At 48.7% G+C, this 27,469-nt stretch overlaps 2 protein-coding genes across 6 annotated transcripts; both read right to left on the reverse strand.

The window, feature by feature from the left end:
* Positions 1-714: 714 nt before the first annotated feature.
* On the reverse strand, positions 715-10,502 carry ITGB1BP2 (integrin subunit beta 1 binding protein 2). 2 transcript variants are annotated; one of them, XM_074835578.1, is made up of 13 exons: positions 10,419-10,502; positions 7,381-9,159; positions 7,024-7,258; positions 6,744-6,793; positions 6,589-6,645; positions 5,850-5,998; positions 5,596-5,708; positions 5,271-5,329; positions 4,151-4,221; positions 3,804-3,906; positions 2,393-2,512; positions 1,875-1,937; positions 715-1,087 (listed from the first exon to the last, which is right to left on the reverse strand). In XM_074835578.1, the coding sequence occupies exons 3-13, from the start codon at positions 7,085-7,087 to the stop codon at positions 839-841; spliced, it is 1,098 nt and encodes a 365-aa protein (XP_074691679.1). In that variant the 5' UTR covers positions 7,088-7,258; positions 7,381-9,159; positions 10,419-10,502; the 3' UTR covers positions 715-838. The 2 variants fall into 2 exon arrangements, with proteins under 2 accessions (XP_074691679.1, XP_074691680.1); XM_074835579.1 differs by lacking the exon at positions 10,419-10,502 and having other exon boundaries at positions 7,024-7,118; positions 7,381-9,697.
* Positions 10,503-11,579: 1,077 nt separating this feature from the next.
* Positions 11,580-27,413, reverse strand: NONO (non-POU domain containing octamer binding). Of its 4 annotated transcripts, none has more exons than XM_074835574.1 (11): positions 27,271-27,413; positions 26,827-27,001; positions 24,064-24,284; positions 22,742-23,043; positions 20,504-20,599; positions 19,247-19,443; positions 18,885-18,969; positions 17,666-17,768; positions 15,657-15,699; positions 14,901-15,010; positions 11,580-12,627 (listed from the first exon to the last, which is right to left on the reverse strand). In XM_074835574.1, the coding sequence occupies exons 2-11, from the start codon at positions 26,990-26,992 to the stop codon at positions 12,490-12,492; spliced, it is 1,461 nt and encodes a 486-aa protein (XP_074691675.1). In that variant the 5' UTR covers positions 26,993-27,001; positions 27,271-27,413; the 3' UTR covers positions 11,580-12,489. The 4 variants fall into 4 exon arrangements, with proteins under 4 accessions (XP_074691675.1, XP_074691677.1, XP_074691676.1 ...); XM_074835576.1 differs by having other exon boundaries at positions 26,872-27,001; positions 27,271-27,412; XM_074835575.1 differs by having other exon boundaries at positions 24,064-24,257; positions 27,271-27,412.
* Between the last annotated feature and the right edge of the window lie 56 nt (positions 27,414-27,469).

Below are 27,469 nucleotides of genomic sequence, written 5' to 3' on the forward strand. Positions count from 1 at the left end.
GCCCCGCGCCCGCCGCGCGCAGGCGCCCTCTGCCCCGCCACCGCCCGCGGAGGGCCCGCCAGGGGGCGCCGCCGCCGGGGCCGGGCGGGGGGGGGGGCTGCGCTGCCCTTGCCGGCGCGGGGAAGCGGCGGGAGGCCGGGCCGGGGAGGAGGAGGAGGAGGAGGGCGGCCCGCAGGCCCTGCCCGCGGCCGCGCTTTAGTACCTGAATGTTTTAGGACAATCGGCAGAGGGGTGGGTGCGCCCTCCGCCCCCCCTCCCGGCGCCGGGAGGTGTCACACAGCGAAACCCCCTCGGGGATCCCCCGCCTCCGCCGGCCGCCTTGTCTCCCCTCGCTGAGTCAGTACCGGCCTCTCGCACCCGGGCGGTCTCAGGCCTGTAAAGGTCTTTGCGGAGGAGGCCGGCAAGTCCCCGCGGGAGCCGCAGGCAGCGATGACACTTCCCTCGTGCCCACGGTTGCCATCTCCCTCCAAAGCCCTCGGGCCCGGCTCCCCTTCGCCGCGGAAGAGGGAGTGAGGTGGCGGAGGGGGTTAGGCTCGGCTCACCCTGCTGCCCCGGGGCTCTGCACCCCGCAGAAATGGCAGAACACCCGGGCTGCGAGCAAGGCCCGGCAGGGGCTGCCTGAGGTGTAGACAAGAGGGCACAGGAGAGGGAGAGACAGGTGGCAGGGTTCAGCCTGCTGACGTTTCTTAAGCGCCTATCAGGAATTTCAGAGTATAACCTTTGCTCTGGGTTTTTATTACTTGCCCCTTCTGACCGGGGGAGAGGGCGTGCTGCAGCCTGCACGCAGCCCTGGGCTGGGTCTGCTCCTCTGGAGCTCAGCTGCTGAAGCACTTGACTGTCAGTTGCTTGGTGCTCCCATGTCCAGCTCCTCGTCTTCCTCCTCCGACCAGCTCAAGCTGTCATCTGAGTCCTCCCCCTGCACTGCCCCGGACTCCTCTGCGTTGGCAGCCTCCTTCTGCTCGCCCTGGGAGTGTGACCTGCTTTGGGGGAGCTCCAGCTTGGCCCAGGAGCCTGGGCTGGCTTTACAAAGCGTGATCTCCACCTTGGTAGGGACCATGCTCACAAAGCTCTTCTCTATTTCGATGACCTAGAGAGAGGGAAAGGTGCAGTGAGCTGGGCAGGGCAGGGCAGGCAGCACATGCTCATCCTTCCCCGTTCTGGCAGAGCCCTGCCAGAGGAGAAGAGAGGAGAAATCTCTCCTCCTGTGCCAGGAGACAGAGCGGGATGAAACCTTAGCTCCCGCTGAGCTTCACAGTATTACAGCTAAGCAGCACCACAGTGCTGGTACAGAGCTCAGGAGAGCTCAGCTAGCCACAGCCACGTGCATGGCTGCGGTACAGCCCTCTCCCCACGGCAATGAGCTGTGCTGAGACACAGGCATACCCACAGCCGGCAGCACGCTCTGCTGTCTGCGGGCAGAGGCAGCACACGCCAGAAATAAAGGCAAAAAATGCACATGCAAATTCCTGAGCCTCACTGCTCCTCCACAGCCATCAAGCAGCTGAGAAATCAGAGAGCGAGTCTCTCCCCTCACACCCCTGCCTGCCCACACGCACAGCAGGATTGCAGGGGGAGACAGGGACCTACTGGGCCAAAGACCCTTTGGGGAGTCTGGGACCAAACCCAGAACACTTACAGAGCTGTCCAGCTCTGCTCTTAGTCCAGGATCAATGGGTTCAGCCACCAGCAGCCTCTGAAACAGAGGCTGCCTCCTCACAAACCCTAAGGCGTTTCCCTACCAGAGATGGCTATAAACACAGGTACCTGGGCAACCTGGCCCAGGAGCAAGAGCAAGCACAGGCTGCCTCGCGGCATTGCAGCCCAGCCCCACGCAGACTACCGGAACAGGGAAATCAAAGCAAACAGCATCTTACCCCCCAGAGATCCAGTTCTGCCTGGAAAATCTTATTCCCTTCAAAGATGATGTAAACCTCAAGCTGAAAGATCAACAGAAAATTGAGTGGATAGCACAGCACTGCCAGAGCTCTTCCCCTGGACAGTGCAGTTGCCTTCCAGCACCATAACACATCCTGCATCCTGGTTCCAATGTAACGGTCTGGCAATCTCCTCAGCATCTGGGAGCATTTCACCCCCTCAAAGTATGCCAGGTTCACCTCTGCTACCAGTCGAGGGATTCAAGGCCAGAAAAGCTACCCGCTGAGGCTGAAAGCCACTGAGCCAGAGTGGCTGGGCAGATGCTGCTGCAGCAGCAAAGCCGCTGGGCTCTCAGCTCGGGGACAGCAGGTCAGCAGTGCCAACCCTAGCTCCAGCAACAGAGCAAACAGGCCATCAAAGAGCACCAGGCACCTGGCTGGCTCCTGGCTGTTGGCTCATCAAAATGAGGTACCGTGAAAGAGCACATCCCCAGCCCAGCCCTGCCAGCCCCACTCACCACGGTGCGGTTGGCTTTCACGCTGCTGAGGGCGGGCAGGGGATTCTTGGCATAGACTGTCACCACCACCTGACTGCTGGTTTGGTGCCAGTCCTGCCGGCATGACACCGCCTTCTTGTCCTGCCGGGGAGAGGAAACCATCACAGCACGTCATCTAGCCAAGCACACCCCAGAGAGGAAGTCTGTGCTGGAAGATGCTCCTTTGCGCATCTCCTTCACAGAGCACCAGCTACGCAAGATCAAACCCTGCCTTTCGTGCAGCCCCTGCCAAGCTGTCCCATGCAACATGGGGCATCTGTGCTGTGCTTGGGGCTGCTCCAGAAGGACATGTTAAGGCCAGAGACATCTCTTTCTTGTTCCAGAGTCACTCTGCTGTGCCCAAGCTCACAGACACTGTACACAGTCAGGAAACTTGGTCTGGAGGGCAGTGCAGGGGCTGTTGCTAGACACGGATCATGCCACCATGCTAAATTTGGGAGACAGGTGAGCGCCAACTGACCACGTTTCACCTTTATCCCACAGGACCCCTACCAGGTCTATGCCACAGGCAGCTTTGGCCCCACCAGGCATTTCTGAGCATCATCAGGAGACAGACGCCCTGCTGCCCTCTGCATTGCCAGCCAAAGAAATGCCCCAGGAGGAATTCCAGCCCCAAACTCAGGTGACAATTAGCACAAAGCATCTGCATCACAACATCACAGTTCATTCACTGCAGCCTCCTTTACATCCACTATAGTTTTTCTGCTCCAGGACAAAGAACAGACTGGGCTCAGAAGGGGTTGCTCAGAGCAGTGCTGACTCAGAGGAACATGATGCACTTCCAGGGATATCCTGGGCTACTTTGGTGCAACTTTCCCAGCTCAAGCCTGTTTCCAGCAAAGAGCTTTCCCGGGGAAACTTACACACACAAATATGGGGAATTGAGATCTTCTTCCCATTGCCCTGTCACAATACCACATCGCTATGTAGGTGAGGTCCCTCCTGAGAAGCAGCTGCAGAGGGAAAGCTTCATTAAAACCAAATTCAGTCATCTGCAGCCGACTGTCAAAACTTTTCAGGGGTTTTTTTGCAGAGCTTTTCCCATGCTCAGCTGCCTGTCCCTGTGCCGCAGCTTGCAGCGCTGGCTACGCTGTGCCCGGGGCCAGATCCTTTCTCATTCAGCTTCCTATTGCACATCTGTCCATTGGGTGTGAGAACTGACACATTTTGTGAATGCAGGAGCAGCATTTTAAAGAGCAGATGGGTGAAGATTAGGCATTCAAACCCTGCGCAGTAATCTGTTGGCAATTATGAAAATTAAGGTAATTAAATGCAGAAATCCGTGTGAATGCGGAGCAAGGGAAGGAGCACTCCTCAGGTGTCAGTAATGGCACTTTGCTCACACAGTCGCCCCTGCCGAGACCGCCCTTACCCCCTTCCCCATCCAGCAGTGCCGCCCGCTGCTGCAGCCTGGCTGCTCCAGGAAGGCGCTGAAGTCTGTCGTTTTGACTCTGCAGCAGCTCCAGTACTTCATCCTGGGGAGAATGGAGTGACCTGAGCAGGGAGCGCCCGCGGGAGTAGGAGAGGGGACACAGCGGGCTTCAGGGTGGTGGGGGAGAGGGACTCAGAACCAGAAGGTCTCCCTGCCCACCTGTCACCCGGGGGGAGGTCACCCACGACCACACCAGCCGTGCTGCTGAGGCCACACAACCTTGCAGTGTGATACTTTCTGCCCTCAGCAGGGTCAGTTTGCTTCCCCGGTAAAGGGTTGTTTCTTACCCCTCGTGGAAGACAGGAACACCAGGATGGAAAGTACAAACCTCTGTGTTGCTCTCTGAGCCCTGGTAGATCTGTGGAGCGAGAAGCAGAGGAAAGCTTTGGCTGTGCCTCTGGCATGGCACGGCACAGCCAGGCGTCTGCCTGTTGATGCCTGCCCCAGCATAGGGCACAGCACGATGCCCGGTATCACCGTTTTGCCGGGTCCTGCATCTGTGAGGACTTACTCTGGGAGTATGCCCAGCTGGCAGGCCAGCACTGGTCCCTCCTCCCTGCCGCCAGGGCAGCCACCCCGGCCTCGCTGGGACCCCAGTGTCACCCCCATAACCCTGACAGCAGCCCTTCCGTATGCCCTCTCCCAAACACAGCCTGGTCCCAGCCTGGAGCTGGTCGGCACCGGGTCAGTGGGCAAGTTTGGACACCACAGAAACTTGCTCTGAGGTGCAAGGGGACGTTCGTCCATCCTGTCCTTTCCTTCCAAGAGCATGTCAGTCTCACGTCCCTCATCCACCTTCCGCCTTTTGTTCCCTGCTCGCTCCTCTCTCTGCTGCTTTCCAAGCATGCCAGCCCTCCTGCAGCTTGGGCCCTCCAGCACACACCTCAAGGCAGGCAGAGAGTCCTACACAAGGTGGCCTTGGGGCAAGATACAAAATGGACTGTGCTGCATTAATTAAATGCAGGTGGGAATTATTCTACATGCATTTTACCAATATGCCCATATCCTGGTATGTGCTGTATTTCTGTCCTGGTTTGAGTCCAGAGGACAACTGATCCCTATGCAGCCCCTCGATCACTCCTTCCCCCCTCATGAATGGGGAGAAAATACAACAAAAGGCTCAAGGAATCCAGACAAGAATAGGCAATTATCAGCAGTGAAATGCAAATGTACCACCAATCCAAGAATCTGGAAGCCTTTTGCAGGAACGTGGCTGGGAGGTGACAGAGGGATCGGTTCCAGATGAGCAGGAGCATATGGAGCCGATGGGCACTGCCACCTTTCACCCACCCCACACCCTGCCCCGCACCTGGTGGCAGCTGGGAGACGAGCCCCTGCACGGGAGCTGTGATGCTCCCGGGCACACAGCGCAGACCCTGCAAAGATGGGGCCCTGCCAGGTACTCACCGCCTTGCAGGCTGCGTTCTTGCAGGTGGTGCCAGCTCTCACCTGGGCAGCCGCCTCCCCTGCGAGAGCAACACAGCTTCAACCCAGGGCACACACCACCCGTGCCTGCCCCCAAACCCTCCCTGCAGCCCCACTGCCAGCTCCCCAGCTTAGCACACATGGCCCCTGAGCAAAACCCGTTGTAACGCGCCTCTGTGACGCAGCTCTGTGGGTTTGCAGGTGGCTGAGCATCCAGCACTGCCACCCTGCACTGAACCTGCCACGCAAAACCCCACACTGAATTTGCCACGTGCAACCCTGCTGCCATCCATCAGCTCATCACTACCTGTGCAACTGCCCTCAGGTGCCTCATCCTTGGAGGACAGGTTCAGTTCCTTCAGTGCCTGCTCCAGAGACCTGGATACTTTAATTGGCAGCAGTTGTCTTGGCTCATCAGAGCTGGGAAACAGCAGCAGCAAAGGCTGAGTGGGGTTTTTTTTCAGTTTAAGTGTCATTGCCTCTCCTAAGGAAGCAGCAGGGCAGGACACGTGCAGAAGAAGCGGCGCAGCAGGGTGAAACTGTTAGCTGAGCCCATCTCACCTTGGTCTTTCCTGCCGCATTTTCTCAGCTGACTTTGGTCCTTGGAAAATAAGCTCCTCCACTGGTTTGGCCTTTGGCTTGTCTGAGGTTTCTTCTTGGCTGAAAGGCTCAGGGGGCTTCTCCTTGCTGTGAAACCCCTTTGTGCATCCCTGAGCAGCAGAGGCAAGCCTGATGCCCACTCTGCCCTCTCTAACCTGGTGACTGCTCCCAAACCCTGTGAGTTTCCACGTGCTGGTGGCTCTGTGTCCTGCAGGGATGGGGCTCTGACCCTGCACCAGAGCAGGGGCTGTGTCCACAGGGATTCCCAGGGACAAAACGGTGTGGCAGCCTCACTGGGGCCATAGCAGACAGGTCTCGGCTCTGCTGCACCCCAGCCTGGCAGCTGAAGCGCAGCGAGAGTCTCCCCCAGGTCCTCAAGGCCTCTGCTGCCTCCTCCCCCCCACCCCAGGACTGCTCAGACATTCACACCTGTGCTGGCACTTGAGGCATTTGTGTTCATCCTGCAGGATCCTGCTGGGGGATCCCAGCCCCTTCTGGCACCCTTACTCAGGAGTGCCTGCCCTGCACTTTGGGAGCAGCACCCTTGCTTGCAGGCTCCTTGGAAGCAGATAGGAAATCCCTGGCCAGCAGGGCGAAGTGGGCAGCCTTGGCACAAGATGGGGATGGGACAGGACAGAGCAGGGGCAAGGAGGAGAGGACAGAGGAGCAGGAGGTGCATTTGGGCTGTTGGGTCACTCACCTTTATGGAGAGGAACTCTGAGAAGTCTGTTGTGCGTTTCTTGCAACAAGACCAGCCCTAGGCACCAGGAGATGACAAACTGGTCAGATACGGGCAATCCTGCCAGGCACAAGGTCCCTCCCTGCAGCTGCAGCCCCAACTCCTGCCCCACTCACCTTCAGGGCATCATGGAAGATGGGGACGCCTGGGTGATACAGGCAGGAATCTGAAAAGGGAAAATCACGCAGAAACTTTCAGGAGGAGCAATCCTGCCCACGAGCCACCCGTGATGCCTGGCAGTTCCTGAGCCAGCTCCTGCCATGCAGGGCTGCCTGCACTGGGCTCGGCTCAGCCCTGCTTGGCAGCTCAGGCCCCAGCAGGGTGGCCGAGGCCACAGACCGGGAAAGCGGCACGCGTTCCCGCTCACCCCACTGCAGGGCAGACGAGCCCACTTACCCTTCGCGTTGTGCTCAGGATCAAACCTCTGCCCGCAGCCCTTGTTGTAGCACAGCGACGCCATAGCTCAGGCGTACTTGCGGCGTCCTTCACTCCTTACACAAAAATCCCATGAATCTCATCCCTGCCCGTGAGCCCCCCTCTGCTTCCCGCAGTTTCCAGCCCAGGCGCCGGGAGGTGGCTTTGCCTATCTTTGGAGGCAGCTGGAGGAGGTGGCTGGTAACTCGAGAGCAGGCTAAAGAAGGACATAGCAGCTCCGCAGCTGACGGGACCCGCCGCCCACATTATCTCAAGAGGCATTTCTGCCCTGCCCCTGTGCCCGGCATAGGGAATGGGTGCTGCAGGGTGGCTCCACACCTGGGGTGGGAAAAGGACCTTCCAGCACCTGCTGTGCCACCAGCATCCAGCATGGAAGCGTCAGCGCCAGACCAGTGCTCATGCTTGGCTTGGGGCAACCTGCGACCCCTCTTGTCCAACTGCTCTCTGTTTCTTTAGCATTTATAGAAGCAGCTGAATGTTTCCTGAAAAAAAAGGGAAGAGGTTTCCCAGAGTCCCAGGGCAAAACCTGTGCTGATCTCCCCCGAGTCTCAAACACACAACCACCTCCTAGAGAGAGGCACCAGCAGACCAAAGGAGTGTGTATGGCCAAGACATCCTTTGATGAAGGGTCTTGTGCAACCCAGGGATGAAATCTGTCCCGTGGAAGATCACTGTCGTCACAGAAGAAGAGTACAAAATGTTATGTGGGCCCCCATACCCGGGAGGGGTTTGCTCAGGCTCCCTGCTCCCATTCTGGGACCCAAGGGTTTTTGTCTACAAACAGGAAACCCTCTTGAAATCAAAGGTTTTACTTAGTTCCTACAAGCATCTAAAACAAATATTTTCTTTTTGTTGTTCCTGTTTGCAGAGACAGTTGTTTCCCAGGTGCTGCCCTATGCTGCCAGAGCACAGGACACCTGGAGAGCATTTCTGCTCGGGAACCGGGTTCAACATAAGCCCTTGGTGCTATCAGAGCGCAAAGGGCAGGTCCTGCAGGCAGCAGCTGCCCAGGGAGCCTGCTCAGGAGGGGAATCCTCAGGGTCTGCCGTGGCTGATGTAACCCCATCCCTGCCCCATGATGTTTGTTTAACCTAGTTAATCCCCCTACAACAGCCTGCAGGATCTGCTACCACCCCAAGGGGACCTCCAAAGTTCAGAGTTAGGATGAACCCCTACCGAAATTCTGGAGCTCACCAGGGAGATGACTCCAGACTCATTTCACACTGCCCTGCTTCTCCACCTCCGGCTCAGTTCTGCCATCCTCACCTTGAGATGCCCTGGCCAGTGCAACATCGGATTTTTCCTTGTCATCTCGTTAGCAAGGAAGATGGTCCCGCTGGAGGGGAGGACACATATCACCATCAGGCCTCCTTACACATTGATAGACTGTGTATAAACCCAGATCCAACCCAAAAGCTAGGAAGGAAACATGAGGGCACTGGGGAACTGTCACACCAGCACGAGCCATGTGGCTTCAAGCCGATACCTCCTTGAAGGTACTGCAGTGCCTCAAGACACAGTAAAAGACCCATCAGTCCCAAAGGTTGGTAAAAAAACACTGCTGGCATCCAGAGACTCTGCTCAGGCAGGAAGGATCACTTGGGACCCACGAAGCTGGGCAGAGCCCTGTGACGGGGGAATTTGTGGTCCTGGGGGCTGAGCAGAGCTATAAGGTTTCAGATCTCCTTGTCCTTTCCACGAGCTGTCAGCAAGGCTGCAGCTGTCACCATCCCTGTGCCAGTGAGAATCTGGAGCTCAGGTTACCTCACACGCCTGGGAGGAAACGCCAAGAGGATGCTGTGACTGACCCACACACGAGGACGTCACAGAGGGACCAGCAGGTACCTGCGGGGGGCCACGGCCGAGCAGAGCCCCCTGAGCACCCAAGGAGCAGCAGCAGTCAGCCGAGAGCGTGCAGCGACACTGCTCTGTCCTTGCTCCTTTGCTGCACCACTGAAAATGTCAGCAGGGGATGAGGTGGCTCAAAGGACAGAACCTACTGGGAACATAGCACAGTGACACACGGTGAACTGGGGTGTCCACAGCTCCCGGCCCAAGGGGAGGCTCCCCAGGGAGGACAAGGTGAGGGGGTGCAGCCTGCAAAACAGAAATGAGACATCCACCATGAAACAGATTCGAGCTCCAGGGGAACTGCTCGGTCAGCCACCAGCAGACTCAAGGCCCTGCTAGAACTGGTGCTTTAAAAATTAGGAAAAAGAGATGAGGTTCAGGTGATGGCAAAGAACACGCTGGCCTGCACATCCATCACACAGCGTCCAGTTTGAAGCTGTGGCTTCTGACTGTTGCATCTGGGCCACAGGGCTGGGTTGCTGAGTCCAGTCTTCCTCTGGGGCAGAGCTCCAAGTGAAGCAGAAGTCACTGTGCGAGCTGGCTGAGCAGGGACAGTTGTGACCAACACCTTTGAAACATTTTGCAAGGAACAAGCAAGCTGACAATTAAATATAAAGCCTGTTTGCTTTATGTGCACAAGCTGATCAGATATGACAGCAAAAGGCAAGGGTGTCTCCTCATGATAGTCAAAATACTTCAGTCTGCAACTATGTAACTGTCAGCAATCTGGAAAAGCATACAGAGGAGAGCATCCCCTTCTGCACACTGGCTGAACCTCAGCACGTCACACCCGGGCTTGTGCAGAGCCCAGCCTCTGGAGCTGCACTCGCTACCTTCTCCAAGCCGTGCAAGCACCAACAGCAAACCCCAAAGTGCTTCAGCAGACTCCAGCATCTGGAAGTGCTCTGCAGTAAGGCAGCCTTGCTTGCTCCTGTGCCCAGTCTTAAAAATGTTTCTGCACTACAAGCAGTCCCTGGTGCCATTTCCTCCTGCTGCATACCTCTGAAAACCTTAGTAATGGTTTCCTTTACAGTTTCCTTACTAGAACCTGAATCACAGGTTTTCAGCCTCCTCCTTTAAAGCAAATGAGAATAGTTACCTCTGGCATTCACACCAGAGTGTAGTTTTAGTCTTCTTCCTTTGCTATTACTGGATCTTCAATTTTCACCTTGTACTGATCGTGTTAGATGGACTTTGAGCAGTGCTAAATCCCTTCTTCCCCATGATTTTACACACCCTGTTACTATATCCCTTTTCTCCCAGAGAAAAGCAGTAAGCAGACCCATCCTTATGTTACACTTGAACAGGATTGAGGCAGCAGCAGAGTACTGCTGAACATTTGAGCTCTGCCATTTCCCTAAGGCAGCAGCTTCTCTTTTGACTGCTCACTAACAACCAAACCAGCTGAGCAATGGGCAGGATGAGAGACAATACAGACACCTGGGTGCAGCTTCAGAGTTTCTTCTCTTAATATTTCACACTTTGGAATTAAATGATGTACTTACCAAACAACCATGCCAGCCATGTTCCAGACACAAGCCACAAGAACAGATGCATCCTCTCCACAGGGCAACAGAAAAGCTAATCAGCATTCTTGCCAACTTATTTGAGATTCTGCAACATTTAGCTATCCTAGCAAACATGCCAGGTGAAAAATATCACCAAACTTTTCATTCTGTACCTACAGGTAAGTCACAATCGCCCTCATAATCACCCTTAAATACTGCATCACCTCAGCAAGCCAGCTACTAGTGCTGATGCTGTCAAATGTGGAAAACCAAACAAGCAAAAGACACACTATCATTGGCTGCAGTCTCTCTTCAATACAGCTTATCAATCATGCCATTCCAGGCTAATTATAAGCCATCAGATGACAGGAGTAAACCAATAAAACCTGCAGAGTGATTATTTCATATTTCCCTACTTACAGAGTACCTGCAGGACCAAACCCTGATTTTTTAATATTATTGCCTTGGTAACAGGCATCTGAAAATGTTTTCATCTTCCCTATTATTTCACAAGTCTGTAAGGCAGCTCCTTATGTTTTTAGTCTGTGACTCTTTCTCCCTCCTTTTCCAACATAAATTCCTGAGCTCCCTCCTACTCCCCCCTCTCCAGTCTCAAGAGCTTCAGTGCAAGAACACAACTCACAGAAGGCTCCTGTCCCTCCAGATTCCCTCATGTATTACACAAGATAAAGCTTTACTGTTTCCACTGACAGTTACGAAGAATCCTCTGCTTCCTGCCCCAGCACAGGAGTTCAGAGCTCTGCAGGAAGGTCTGCACCCCAGCCAGAGGCAACTGCCACACAGGGCAGAGACAGACAGACAACTCTGTACTATGAAGACGAGACACAAATTGAACTCCACGCTCCCGGTGACCCACAAACAAGTCTTGTGTCTTACTTCTCTGCATGCACAACAGACACATCCGAGGTGCATCAGGAGCTCCCTTATCGTATTCTGAAATGCTGAAGGTCTTGTTCCACCACACAAATAAAACTCATTCTGTGACAAGGAGAACTGTTAGAAAATTCTCGGAGGTTGAACACCCTCTTTATAGAGCTACACAAGAACAGCTTTTGCACCATAATCTGAAGCTTGATTCACTTCAATCCATATGTACACATTTTTATTCAAAAAACAGAAGAAACAACACACCAGATAAAAAAGGCTTAAAATCCACTTTAATAATGCATTCCTGTAACATTCCTTAGACAAACTCAAACTTGTTAGTGGGACAATTACAGCTTGTGTTCAAACAGTTTACACTAAATGAAAAATCTTGTAGTACTTCTACACAAAAGACAGGCAAGGTTAAGATTATACAAACATTTGTTTCAGTTAAATCTTCAGCATGAGATACAGTATCTTTATCCAATAGATTGTACTTTACTACCAGTAAAAATAAACAGCGATACAACACGTTATCAAAAAATCCATCCAAACAAGAGCCTCCCAGCCATTCAGGCTGCACATGACGGTCAACTACTTTAAAGAAACAGATGGTCCAGATAAAAAGAATAACTACAAGTTAGGAAAAAAAAAAGAAAAGAAAAGAAATAAACTAACATAAAATCTCCCCCAATTCACTACATGATGGATCATTTGGAGCTATATAAATTTACAGAATCACGGGAGCTGCAAAGTACCCAGATGCTGCCCTAGTTCTCCAGAGACTTCCCTGTGCTCTTAAGCAAGGTACACTACACTAAAAAAATGCCAAGACATACTGCAATTTTATCTAGTTTAGTCTCAGGACTCCGGCTGCAAATAGGAAACCTGGAATGGTCAAGGCATTAGGGTCCTTGCCAGATTTTACCGTTACTGAACAACCATGGCAGCCTCCCAGAATCCATTTTTCACATTGAAATTATAGGAATGCACCACATGAAATTCTCTAAAACCTTTACCAGTCAGACTGCACTCCCCTTGTCCTAGAGTGGCTTTACCAAAACAGGCCCTAATTAACTATTTTTAGTATCCTTCCCCCCCCCACCCCCCAAGTTGAGCCCTGTATGGCCTGCCTAGATTCCTTTCCTCTTTGGGGCACGTGCAGGGGGGTAGCTTAATTCCGTTAGTATCTGCGACGCTTGTTAGGGCCAAAATCACCCCCTGGATTTCCTCTGTTGAAGGCAGGTGGGTTCCCTCCCATCGCTCCAAGGCCTTCCATCGCACCACCCTGGCCAAAACGATCTGCAGGCGGCGGTGGAGTCTTGCAACGAGGACAAATGCAAGAGGCAGGAAGAAAAACATGAAAAAAAGGGCAGTTAAAAGCCATCTGAGTTGATTCAAATTCTACCAAGACTCCACAATTCCAGATGACGTTGCTACAAACCTTCGCCCCACCAAAAATATCCCCAAAGCTGGACTGACAGGACCACTGCAGGACCAAGTTTCTTTCCCCACGTGACTTATAGTCAAGTATGGAATACAGTCCACACCATCTCACAGGCTAGTGCCCTGCTGTGGAGCACGTGAGTAATGCAGTCTGGGAAAGGAGAACTTCACATTTTCACCATATTCCTTCACCCAAACTGAATGCAAATGAGGAACAGTATATTGATCCTACAGCACTGTCACAATCCAGGTGTACACAACACTCCAATTTCAAAATAAGTCTGCAACACTAGTCTTGTGCCCTGATAGAATCCTGTTATTTCTGTTCCTTTGGCTCTCTCCTCTCCCAGCTGGGGTAGTGCTACAGCACAGGCTCTTCCTTCATGATCAAAGGGTAATTCAGACTGAAAGGTACCTCAGGAGGTCTCTAGTCCAACCTGCTGATCAAAGCAGAGTTGGCTATGAGGTCAGACTAGGTTAGTCACAGCTTTATCCAGTTGGGTCTTGCAAACATCCCAGGATGAAGACTGCACAACCTCTCTGGGCAACCTACTCCACTGCCTGCACACCCTCGTGGTGGGCATGGTACTTTCCTTTGGGGAAGGTACTGGGGACAACCCCTGTCTCTTCCTTCACCCTGGACTGGGGTGAAGTGACTACATAGAGCAGAGCTGCTTTACACCAGGCTCCTGGGTTCCATTTATTCTTTGTCCACAGATTTACAGCAGTGATATAAATATACACAATGTAATGTGATATATATGCACATCACAGCTGGTATTAGTACTGTACATGACTCCATGGTATTGCCTGGTTCTACAGAACACAGACCCAAACTTCAGTAAAATTGCCCATGGGGATGTCCCAGGGACTCTCAGGGGTCACTTTGCTGGCAGTGCAGGGGAGGCACTAGCAGTAACACAGCACTCCTACCTTTTTCCCTTCCCTACAGATGAAAAATTTTGAGCAGCCATGAACTTTCCCGTAGCACACATCACAGGGAAGGACACTACAATCACTCCAAGCAGCTGGAGCAAACATGCAAAGTAACTGCTCCCTACATGAATAAAAAGCTGGAATACATGGGCCCAGTAACTCCCAAAACCAAGCACACAGTCAGCATAAATAGTTTCTAAAAAGACTATACATATTTCTAGCCATTAGAGAAACAGCTTATTGCTTTTTGGTCTAAATGATATTATGTCATCATGCTGATCTGAACTCACCTCCCCTCTCCATCTTCCCCCTTAATTTCCTTGTATAGTCCACATTCCCTTGATCTCAGCTGTGCCACTGTCCCTGCCACTTAAGTACAAAAGCTTATAGCCAAATAAAACTGTTCTTTATGACAAAAAAATTTCCATGAGGTAGCAGTCGCGATACATCCAGAAGTCTAAGTAGGAAGGTTTGCAGGAAAATTGTTTATTTAGACCAATTGAGATAAACTGTTGAAGGAAGATGAACTTTCAGGACAAACTTGACTATGACTGCTGCTGTTTCTGCTGCTGACTGGAAGTGCTGACACTGTAAGAGGATCAATCCTCTGTATGACACAGAGGAATGACAGATGCCACAGAGGCCATGGTCTATTGTAAAGCTCTGCAGTAAAGTTTAAAACTAAATTCAATATACAAATTTTAAAAGGCAAATAAATAAGCATAACATCCACTCATTCTGTGCTCTTTACTTCCTAAGCAAATTAGCTGAACTCATTTTAGCATACTATTACCATACTCATTTTAGCCCATGAGCATAGGAGATAATTGTTTTTAAAACTGGTAATGGACAGAACATTCCTGAAAGCTTGCCTTTATGCCTGCAAGAATCTACTCTCAAAACACTCCCATTCAAAGTGCTTCCCATTATGCAATTTAAAAAAATAACCATATATTATTGCTAAGATCTTCCTAACAAATGTTTTAGCACTACCTTGGAAGCAAAGTAAGTAGTTACTAGACTTTGCTCAATCTCCTGAAAATTACCAACTATTATCAAGACAAGATTAACTTCTAAAGATTTCAGCAGGAGATAAGCAACAGGTCTAAGTAGACAAACAAGCTTCAACTTTAGCAGCATAGTGCTTAACAATGAAAACAACATAATTTGCATTTAAAAGGTGTGCACAAAAAGGAGACGGAGATACATTACCATTCCCATGGCTCCATCAGGTATCATAGCTCCAGGACCAGTCGCAGGAGGTGCAGCAGCTGGGACGTTAGTACCACCCATGGCTCCTCTATTGTTCATGCCGATGGTACCTGAAAAAGAAAACTGAAGAATGTCCTGGCAGACACAGTGACTGGGGTCTACTCATCACTCCAGAGCCACAGAATACCAAGTAAGCTCCCCGTAGCTTATACTGGGGACAGAGTCCTAGTCTATTAACTAGCTTTGCCCTATTGGGTCAAGACAAACTGATCTTGCATTCCAGTATCACCTGAAACTACAGCAGGCTCTAACACTTACCACCTTCATTAACCATTAAGTCCCCATCATGTTTTCATTTGCTCTCATATCTGTGGCCTGAAACTCTAAATCACATAGTCAAAACATGGAAATACAGTAATCAAGATTATTTCCTGGGCTCAAGGTCTAGCACTACACGTACCAGTTTCTGTATCAGCACAAACTTCTGAAGCACACTGTGGGTCTGATAGCAACTTCAACCAAGCCTTTTGCTTAGTGAACCGAGTCTTTCACAAACGTACAGTACTGCCTCATACCCGAATTTTGTCATGTTTCCTGTCACATGAACACTTCCTGTCACTGAACTGGGAGAAGATTACTATGACTGAGTTTCTAAATAAGAAGCCAATAAAATAAAACTACTCAAAAAATGTAGAGATTTTGTAAAGGAGGAAATGAACATGCATAGCAACAAAGATGGCCACAGAATACTCTTACCTCCCATACCCATCTGTCCCATTCGCATGTCTGGTGGCTCCCTCTGGAAAAAGAGACACTCATTTCAAATTACAAAAGTTCAGGCTTTTTAAAAAATGTAATTATACAAAGTTCCGGGGTTTTACTACTGAAAACTGTGCAAAAAAGTCATTCCCAGGGTAAATTTCAAGAGATCTGAGCTACCTTCGCCAGGTAACTGCTGAACAAACAGGTCTTATTTAAAAGATCTCATTCTGAAAGACTGTTTTTCACAATCATGGTAAAACATCCAGCAGCAAAGCTGCACGTGCAGATTTTACCAAACAGCACCATAAAGAGATATCTGATACCTGGATGGAAAGATCTGCTGAGCAGCAGTAACACACCAGCTAGAATTAGTTTTGCTACTTCCTCGGCATAGCTAAGAAGCTTTTCCTGTTGAAAGGAATGCAAGCTTACATAAAGATGCAGCACTGGATCACTTGCATTAAAACATCAGTTCGTAAGTTCAATTTTTCTTTTATTAAGTGAGCACAGGGGACATAACACAGATCTCCTACACTGCAAAGCTAGGAGCACCTCCTCACTTCAGTGAGGGCACTACTTTTTCCACAATGGGAACTGGAGAACAGATTTCACTTCATCTGTAGTCTCAGTGTCACCACTTATCATATGAAGGCACTATTATTTAGAGAAATCATGAATTCTGCTACACAGGGCAATATTCAGACATTTAGGTCAGTCACACAGTTCTGGCTCTTTTGGTTTGACACATTTAGCTATTTTGCTTAGGGGTTAATTTTTTGCCAGGATACAGAAACACTAGACACCCAGTTGCATCAATGCCATTATACCACCTCAATAGTACTACAGCTCTCTCCACAATAGAAAGTTGCTGGGACTGGAAATGTAAAGGAAAAAAACCCCAAAGACAGTTTTTTATACAACTGGAGATACTGCTATTAAAAAGCAGGCTACCACATGTTTTACATTACAAGAAAATACTTGACCAACTGACTTCTAAGTGCAAGCAATTACCATGCCTACAGCAGTGCCTCAAGTTGGGACCATTTCAGCTAAGCATGACTAAGACAGTCTGCAGACTAGGGATACAGTCAGGTTTATGACCATAACAGGGTTCTGCAGCAGTACTTCAGAACAGTATATCTTTGTTACTGTTAGAATAAAATTAGTTATCACATGTTCTTCTGAACAGCAAGACAGCTAGTGAGGGTACTACATAACAGCAGTGGAACAGTAACTGGGGTACTGTCCTTGTTTCAGCTAGGATAGAGTTAATTTTCTTCCTAGAAGCTGGTACAGTGTTGTGTTTTGGATTCAGTATGAGAATAATGTTGATAACACACTGATGTTTTTATTGCTAGTGTTTATACTAAATCAAGGATTTTTCAGCTTCTCATGCCCCGCCGGCAAGAAGGCTGGAGGGGCACAAGAAGTTGGGAGGGGATGTAGCCAGGACAGCTGATCCAAACTGGCCAAAGCAATATTCCATCCCATATAATGTCATGCCCTGTATACAAACCAGGGGGAGTGAGCCAGGAGGGACGAATCACCACTCAGGGACTGGCTGAGCATCAGTCAGTGGGTGGTGAGAAAGTGCATTGTGCATCACTTGTCCTTCTTAGGTTTTATTTCACTCTCTTTTTGTATCTTCCTTTTCATTACAATTATTACATTTTATTTTTATTTCAATTATTAAACTGTGCTTATCTCAACCCATGAGTTTTACTTGTTCTCAATTCTCCTCCCCAGCCCCCCAGGGCTGGGGAGGGAAGATTTGAGTAAGCAGCTGCATGGTGCTTAGTTGCTGGTTGAGGTTAAATCAAAACAGGTATTTATATTTTCCAGACTAAACCATATTAAGATCGGAGGGGGTTAATAATTTACGGTAGAATGCACTAAAGATATAGAGTCCCTCAACCAACAAGTTACAGAAAGCCCCGTGCTGTGGAAGGACAAAAATCTAATGTCAGCGTCCAGATGTAATGGGAAGTTACAAGCACTCATACCGCATCAGCAAAATTCCCTTTAAAGCCTTCCTGCTGGCGTCTCATCATCTCTTCTTGCTGCCTTCTCATTTCCTCCTCACGGCGCCTGCGTTCTTCCTCTTGCCTGCAAAAAAGGTCCAAAGAAGCTCAGCACAACTTACCCGAACCATTTGCATCACAGTGTTGCAACGCTGCCTAATGGGTCTTGTTTGGAAACCTACAACTTTAAGAACATTATTTTGATGAGGCTTTAAAATATTAGATACCTCATGATGAAAACAGAAACATATACGCAGCACCAAGACATTTCCAACACTTTCAGTTTTAAGGAGGTCATTATAAAACCCAACATGAGCACAACCATGTGTGTATCTCATGAGGAGCGGCCGAGGGAACTGGGGTTGTTTAGTCTGGAGAAAAGGAGGCTGAGGGGAGACCTTATCACTCTACAGCTACCTGAAAGGAGGCTGTAGCGAGGTGGGTGTCAATCTCTTCTCTCAAGTAAGAGGTGATAGAACGAGAGGAAATGGCCTCAAGTTGCACTAGGGCAGGTTTAGAATGGGTATTAGGAAAAATGTCTTCACTGAAAGGGTTCTCAAGCATTGGAACAGGCTGCCCAGGGAAGGGATTGAGACACCATCCCTGGAGGTATTTAAAAGCGTAGATGTGGCACTTTGGGATGCGGTTTAGTGGTGGAGTTGGCAGTCTTATGTTTATGGTTGGACTCAATGTTAAAGGTCTTTTCCAACCTAAATGATTCTATGTACACGGCAGCTCCCAAATACACACTGACTACATGCAATGTAATGCATACAAGCCAGACAGTTCTCAAGCCCCTTCTATTACAGAAGTAGTCTGGAGATCTTCCTGGAGCTATCTCAAAATGACCCTGAGACAAGGAAGAGCTGGAATGGACAGATAAATGCTAGAACAAGGTTTCCCAACCCAGAGCACTGAAGCCACCAAATCACTGCACCAATTCTGATTTTTCTAACTGCCTCAGTAAAGGAGTTAAACTGAGATACAGAACTGTAAAAAAACAAATAGTGATCAGTGCAAGAAACTCCTAACTCTTCTATCTTAAAACAACTGTACACTCTCCCTATGAACAAAAAGGCCTAAAATAACATCCACATTTTAGGTAGTAATTAATTGTCACACTGAACAATGAGGTGCACTTAAGCAGTGTTTCATTCCATAATATTATGGGTTCACAGCACTTTGTAACCTGTGCCCTTACCTGAGTTCCAACTGTTTACGTTTTTGTACTTCTTGGTTATGCAATTCCTCCATTCTCCTCAGCTCTTCCTGGCGTCTCATTAAATCTGTAAAAGACGACAGTAAAAAACCCAATCAAACTCATCTCCCATGTCACCTCTTATCAATTCCTGAACTAGAACCGTAACACACAAGAGAATAAGGTAACAGAGCCTCCAACAACACAGTAACATCTCTCCACTCATTTGCCACTACCATGCTCGGTTGTAAGCCAAGCAGCTACACCAGGGCTCACCCTGAGGGGGCTCCAGCCAGCCTACTAAGCTACCCACCCCTGGATGCTGCAGGGCCGTGCTCTGATACTGATTGATCTCTGATTGGTACCTTGCCGCATGAGCATAACTTGGTGCTCATGGCGAGCTGCTTCCATTTCCATTTCCAGCTTCTCTCGGGCTTCCTTGATGTTGCGGTCTACTTGTTCTTGCTGCTGCTTCTCCATTTCTATTAGAGCCTTCCAACGCATGGCGTATTCATACTCAAAGCTGCCAGGCTGTGCAAATCGAGGAGGCTGCTCACGCTCCCTGTCAAACAAGGAAGAGCTAGTGAATGCTTCAACAGAGCAAGGACGAACCAAGAAAAATACATTTGTGTGTTAAATGCAATGGCAGATTCTTTTAACAGTTAGAAAAGCATTTCTTAGTGCAATAAATAAGGAATGACTTTGTCTTCTACTTTCTCACAAATAGGTATGCCTAAGATACCAGTTTGTCTGCTCCTCAGGAACCATCTTATTGAAAGGAAAAACTTAGGGAGAACCCTCCTGCAGGATTAACTATACATGGAAACTGTGTCCCGTCCTCCTCCTCCATAACAAGCAACGACAGTGCTTTCATAAGACACCAAAAGATTCTGGGTAAAGACATTTAGAAATACTCTTGAAAGAAACAGCCTTTGCTCCTGCTGCACATCTTATGGACAGATCCACTCCAGAAACAAACACTGCCCAAACATGTGTATATTTCATTAATTTCTGCAGTCCCTGCACCTGAAGCACAATGACTATTCCTAATGCAGCCTCCCAGCTCCTGAAGCTCTCATCCCCCTTACTTGAAAAATTCATGAGCTCACGTGGTTTACTAATTCCCAGTTGGATCACATGACAGCTACTTACAAGGGGAAGCCTTCAAAGACCACGGCCTTATACCTGGATAGCTCTACAATCTCCTAATGCTATTCACATCATTCCTTAAATTTTCACTGTGGGTTCAAGTCTGCTTCCTCTACAGACTTTCTGTAATACTTAGAGCAAGTAACTTAAGCCTTTGCTTCAGTTTCTCACCTGAGCAAGGGGAACTCACCTTATCTCAAACTGACACAATTTTTTATTCCAACAACTCAAACGGACTTATGAAAAATACGCAGAGGCTGCCAGTCTTATCCAGCAGTGCGGATCCAAAACCACTGCTTTCTTTCTGCTAACCATGGCAAGAGAACAGTGTATGCAATTCTCTTTCCAGAGTCAGGTCATGTTTACAGAAAAAAAGAGGACCTTTAGTAGCACTGATGAACCACCCTCCTAAGACTGAGGCACTAGTCAATGTCCTAGTCCACAGGTAGTCTCATCACATGGCAGGCACATACTTGTGATATTGCTGGTTTTTGATGACTAGTTTCTCTGGTAGTCCCTCTTCATCATCATACTGATCCATGGGCTCCACAGTGACGGGCCGAGGGAATCTGTAAAGAAAAGGAGGTGCTTTCAAGAAAATTCAAGAAAGAGCTTACAGTGTAGGAAAACATGTGTATTGTGCTCGAACTTACAAAATACGGGTTTTTAGCACTGCTCAAAGAAATTCAGAGCAGTTGGGGATCTCAACCAAAGTGAAACCAGAAATCATGTCGAACACTTTTTTTTTTCTCTTTCTAGAATCGGAGCCGAACCATTAATTAGAATCCTTGTTGAATCCAAACCAAAACTGTACTGAAAGAAGAATACTTGCAGTTACTGGTTCAAATTAACAGCTTAACTGGAACCTGACATCCTCCAGGAGGATCTACTCAGCATGAAGTCTTGTAGTCGCTACAGTCTGGGTTTTTTTTTCCCTCTTTCCTCCCTTGCCACACGGCCAACCATGGGCTGCATGAGTCCTTGTGTCCCTTTTTATTGCTGCCTAAAGCAAAGAGTAACTACACTGCTCCTCACTGGGGTTTCTGGCTGTACCATTCAGTCCTACTCTCCTGGTGAGACTCCCACGTGCCATTATTGCCAAGCAGCAGTGCTCCACAAGCCTGTTGGGCCCTGTCTGAATTTCCCCCTAAGAAATCCACTTTCACAACACAGACACTGCACATGTGTGCTTCTGTCCTCCTGGTTTCTCCGTGCAGAAGAAAGTATTAAACAGAAGTGTCCCCTGTCTCTGAGTTAGCTCCCCACCACAGCACTAATGCTGCTCATCCTCAGCACAAAGCAGCACTGCAGTTTCTTGTTAGCTCCTCAAGCCCATTTGCCAGAGCTGGGGAAATGGAAGAGAAACGATCACGCTATGCAAGCGGTGCCCAGACTCCAGCAGGAAGGCCGGATATGAGACTAAAACCTCTCTCCTCAGCTGAAGCTTTTCATTTCAATATGACATATTCCATTATTAAGTCTTATTTTCCAGCGTGAACCAATTCCAACCAGTTTATCTAGCTGTTATTGTCATGAACTAGGACAAACCAGAACTAATATAATCAAACCCAAACCATAACTAGAAATAAGCAACATAGTGCTTTGCTGTCCTAGATATCAGAATCTAATGCATGGATAGCTACAAAAAAATTCAATGTTACCCTCAGGTGTTCTCAGTTACACACTAATAGCGATTAGTTTTGCACGCTCACTTTTAAAAATTTGTTTTCATGGTTCTTTCAGGATATAGACTTCTGAATCATCAAAAGCTCCCCAATGGCAATTCTACTGCAGAGTACTACACGCTATGATGGTTATCACCAAAGAGTCTCAGGGAGAAAAGAGATATTAAAAAAACCAAAACAACTGCTTTTTGAAACTGAACATGCTTGTGTAGGGCTGTGTGCCACACACAGGTCTCCAGGAAAAGGAGAGAAGTGAGAAGCACAAAGCTTATAAAATTACTTTAGAAATTAGGATTATAGCCCCAATTTCAGGAAATACTCTATTCACAAATTCTAGGTGCATATAGAGAAATAAAAATTCCTGTATATTTTGTAAGAGACCAAAAACTGTTCCCTCTTAATAGTTAGAGCAACAAGCCATGCTCTGTGGAATGCATCTAAAATTAGTCATTTACTTGAGCAAGTTCACATAATTATGCAAGGACATGCTTTGTGCTTGAGTAGAAGGCAACAAGGAAAACAGTTTATTACAGTGAACGCTCCAGACAATCCAATCTATCTGACCAGCTTCTCCAACAGATCCCCTGCCCGCAGTGGTGGATCAGCATTCCACCCCGGCAGCGCATGCTGTTTAGTCCCAAGACTCGCCTCTGAAGCGACCCAGAGTGCACAATTAACAGACTTGAGCTTCGTTTCCACCAAATGATATGGTCTCTGAAATAGCTCCCGTTTCCTAAAGGCTGCTTTAATTGCCCTAAGAAGGCTTTATTGAAGAAGGGCTTACTGGGAAGTTTTATGCACTTACCCCACTAGCAGCTTCCCAGAAGAAAGTTTTCAGACCTGAGTTTCAGCACAGACTCACTCTTGTTGGAACAAAGCTAAGTAAAGTTCTCCCTGGACAAATCACCTACCACTGCCCCATATCTCATCTGTCCCACTCTGGCGTTAAGAAACATTGCTCACAAGCCAGTGCCACCATCAACCTGCACCCATGCCAGTACAGCACTTCTCACCCTCCACACTTACGTAGTTAGCAGGAAAGACCCATCACTACATCTATCCAGGGCTTTCCTAGCAGCAGGCTTCCCTGAGAACTCCACAATGCCTTTCCCAGAGGATCGTCCTCTGTCATCCACAATAACCACAGCCCTTTCCACCTGGCCGAACACTGAGAAGGCTTCCTCCAGGAGCTCATTGGACACAAACTGAGGCAGGTTCCTGACTGTCAGCGATGCGCTGTGGCATGCAAAACGCACTCTTAGTTGCTTCCCACGTAGAGGCATGTTGTCTAGTTCCACCTTTGCAATCTCTGCCAGAGTGCGAGTTTCCTGAAGATAAAAAAGTTATCATTAAAACTCTCAGTGCAGTACAGAATCAGCCAGTCACAGTCACAACAGAGTCACAAGCCTATTTTCCCTGAACAAGTTACTTCACAGAGAAGAACAAATAACCCTCCCCATAGCGTGGTAAAACATGTCCTACCAAACTGTAGCTATTCTCTGTTATCAATGACTCTAACTGAATAGGCATGTACAGAGTTGGGGGCGGGGGGGGCGGAAGAAAATGTATCAGACATAAGCTTAATCCAACAGCCAGTATGAAACTAAGCAAACAGTTTAAATGATTATTATCTATCAGACATAATTATATTAAGTCTACAAAGCATGCCTCTTGTTTTTTTAAAATACATACATCAAAAAAAAATTCAACTAGCCAAGTCTGGTAACTATAAAAGGAAATGTTGATTGTATGACAATCCATGGAAGACATCCTATGCCAGATTCACACCTTTCCACTCATTTAAGTCACTACCAAGCAGCTACACTACAGCAAAGCACCCCAGACTTTGGTGTGGGAACCTCATGCTCACCTTGGGGCTTTCAGAAAGGTAGTACACGACCTAGTAAAGTCTAGAACTATTACGCCATGTTGGTAGCTACCTCCCTCCTAGGCACACTTCAACGTGATCATCTAGAGATCCGCTACCTCAAGGGCATTCACCACTACAGTAATACTACATGGCAACCTATGTTCGTAGAAATTCCATGTTCACACCCTTCCAGAAAATGGAAGTCCACTTTGTCTATAACAGCATCACGTTCATGTTTTCTTTATGTTTTCTACCAACTGACTTCAGAATAATTTTATCACATCTCAATTTCTACCACAAACTGCCTGAATTCACATTCCTTCTCGTAACAAGCTCTAGACAAACCACTTGTAGGTTACTAAAATCAGCAGCAGGCTTAATTAGCGAGATATCTGAACATCTACTACTTTCAATTAGCGATACTCCTCCAGTGTGAGTCATTGCCACAAAAACACCCCAAAGGTAGCAAGTCACTCACCAGCCTGATAAAGCCAAAGCCTTTGTCCTTGTGTATGAAGACTTCACCTGCCTTGCCATACTTCTCAAATAACTTTCTCATTTCTTCCTCTGTAATATCTGGGGGCAGATTCCCCACAAACAGGCGGCTTCTTTGGGTGAAGGTCTTTTCACCAGGTTTCCGGAAATTCTTCAGATCAATAGTCAGGCCTTCATCTGAGGGGAATAAGGTACACAGCTGCTCTACAGTTGGGGGGATAAATTCTATTAGGTTTCATCACAGTGAACACAGAGACATAGGACAATATAGGTAACACCACCCATTCACTTTGGTCTCAAACCCCTCCAGCCATCTCTACAGCAACAAGGGGATTTTATTTCAGAATGGGCCCATATTCTTTTTAAAGAAAACACGTGCTTGGACCTCAGTGCTCATTAACACAAGTGAAAGGTAGTCTAGACCTGGAGAAAAGAAGATCATTGCAGCTTCAAATGACATGAGAAATTTCACTCAACTTTTGGAGATCGACTCAAGGTGATTGGCCTGCAACAAAATCAACTGTAGTTACAATACAGGATTTTGCTATTACAACCTGAATAATTATAGAAAAGCCACAGTTTGGCCAGCAACCAGATTTTTACTCAAAAAAACCTACCCCAGATGTCTAGAAAAATACACAAATGAGGGAAATTTTGCCCAGACAGGTAACATTTGAGATAGCTGTCATTCTATGGGTTTATGGGTTACGAGATGGGATTTGGGTTCTAGAGTCTGGGGTTCCAAGCTGAAGAGAAGGCTGGAATGGTGAAAATAGTGGGGGGGGGGAAAAAAAAGCACCCCAAAACCAGCCATATAGATGAGACCTCAGAAAAATTATTAAGTTCATTACAAAAAAATCTATATTCAGTAAGTAATGCTAGATCTAACACCAATAAACAGGACAAATTCTAGGAACATTCTCACATCCCCACATGCATATACAATCTTTAATCCTTAATTCAGCAAGAGTCCAGCACAATCCTGGAAGCTCTGCTATACGCCAGACACAGGGGTGGCTTTATCATCACTTTACCTTCCTGTGTCCCATTTTCTTGAACGTATACAGAACTTTCCCACAGCATGGCTCGGTGTCCTATAGAAAGCAATTCCCTTGCTTTGCAGAGGACACACTTCATGGCCACACGTATGGGATAAATTATGAACATGAGTGGCTTTGATTCAGGCTACAAAGCATGGCACTAACCAAGAAAGGCTATTCATGCAAAGACAATGCATGCAAGACATGCAAGGAAAACCCTTTCATAAGAATAAGCACACCTCCATGGCTAACACCAAAAAAACCAAACAAGACTGACAGTAAATCTATAGAAGGGTATTGAGAGGAAGTTATCTACTTCACACAGCAAGGGTGCATAAGTGAAATGTTTTGTCTTGTGAACTTCTTCACACTATCAGAAGTATTTGGGGATCAACTGCAAGGCCTGTGAATACACTAGGAGGAACTTACAGCAGAGTTATACCACTATCACTGTTCTGCCTTAAGTAGATCCACTCAAAGGAATGAGAGATACAGTCACTCACTATAAGCTGATCCCTGCGAGAATACCACAATACAGTTGTTGTGTTGTATTGATTCCAACCTGACTGGAAATGGACTGGTCTGCCACCCTTGTCTGTTATCTTCCACGAACTGATAAGAAACCATTTTAACAGGGCCACCTAATAAAAATACGCAGGGATTTTTTTACTAGCCTCTGCATGTGTGTGTATATAATTAAACTTGCAACTCTGACAGAAAAAACCATAGAAAAATCATGCAAAGTGCATATGTGACTCCTATACGCTTTTGTTTTGAATAGCCAAGTGTCCAAACTTAAAAAAAAATATCCTAATATAGCTAAAGCACTTCCTCCTCTGAAAAAGTTAATGGCAATGCCTTGCTGCCATACTTCTAAACTATCAAGTTAGATCAGCGAAGGCCCCAAAAGCCATTAATATGTATTGTCTCAGTGAACAAGCACCCCCTCTGTATCCCAAGTAACAGAGCTACAGTCCACACCGATTAAGAACAAACCCGGAAACACTCAAGATCACAGTAACATCAAATGTCAGCTGGTACTTAAATACTAAAACATTATTAACTAAAGCTAAAAAGATCTCAGTCCCTCCCGTGTAAAAATTTAGTCTTAATGAGTAACTGCAGATTGCTGTAATAACGCTCTTACTACAACTGTATCTCTACAGATAGCAACTTTATTTCACTAGTACTTAAGGAAACCTGTGTTGAAAAGCCATCTGTTATGGTTGGTGAAAAAAGGAAACCGAGCCAAAGGGAAACAAGCCATCTCGTATTTGCAAGGCTTACAGAAGCACTGTTAAAGGTTCAGAGACTTCTAAACTCTTTAAGTGAGCTTTCTTTGAGAATTTGAGACAAAGAAGCAACCTCTACATCACTGCCCAGCTTCGGGAACACAAGAAGCTTACAAACAAATCCCAGTCAAACCTACGCGAGCAGCATGCACCTCTAAGTAGACTGAGCAAAAAAACCAAAACCCAACCCGGCTGCAATTCACGCCACCGTCTCCAACAATGGAAAAACCTGACTGTTGCAGGCGAACAGCGATTGCAAGTCGCGGTGTGCTTAAGGACCTGAGCTTTGATTGTTTTAAACCGAAAGAGCAGGTTCTGTTTGTTTCCGCCAAGACCTGTTGCACCTGTATGGGCCGGCAGCTAAAGGGGACCCGAAGTTACCCTTCGCAGCGAGGGCGCTCGCTCAACGCCTACCCAAAGCGGGGCCGGGCGGCCCCCCGCGGCGGGCCCGGGACTCACTCTGGCTGTTGGCCTGCTGCCCGTTGGCGGGGATGGATGGCGGCGGGTGCTGCTGGTGCTGGTGCTGTTTCCGCGGAGTGTGGTTCTGCTTCTCCATGTTGAAGCCCTTGTTGCCCTGCATCTTCCCCACCTAAGGGCAGACACGTCCGGTCGGCCGCGGCCCGCAGCTCGACGCCGGGCTCCCGGCCGCGGGCCCCAGCCGCCGGGAAGCTCCCACCGCCCCCGGCCCCGCCTCACCGGGGCCCGCCCGCCCGCCAAAGCGGCCGCGTGCAGCGGCGGGGCGGGGCGCACAGGCCGCGGCGGGCCCCAGCAGGGCCCCAGCGGCGGCGGCCGCCCGGGAGCGCCCGCCCTGCGGCGGAGCGGAGCCGAGCCGCGCTCCGGCCACCGTCGCGGCCTCACCTGACGGCGGACACCGGCGTCGAGGCGAATCGCGGCCTCCTCACCCCGCAGCAGCCCGGAGAGCAGCGCGCGCGCGGCCGGAACTCGCGCAGCCTATCCAAGCGCCCGCCACCCGCGCTCCCATTGGCCTCCCAGACTCCAGCTTCGCGCCGCCACTGGCCGTGCTCAAACGCCACTCACAGCCCGGCCGCGGCGAGGC

Source organism: Strix aluco, chromosome 10 (genome assembly GCF_031877795.1).
Source record: "Strix aluco isolate bStrAlu1 chromosome 10, bStrAlu1.hap1, whole genome shotgun sequence".
Taxonomy (NCBI): domain Eukaryota; kingdom Metazoa; phylum Chordata; class Aves; order Strigiformes; family Strigidae; genus Strix; species Strix aluco.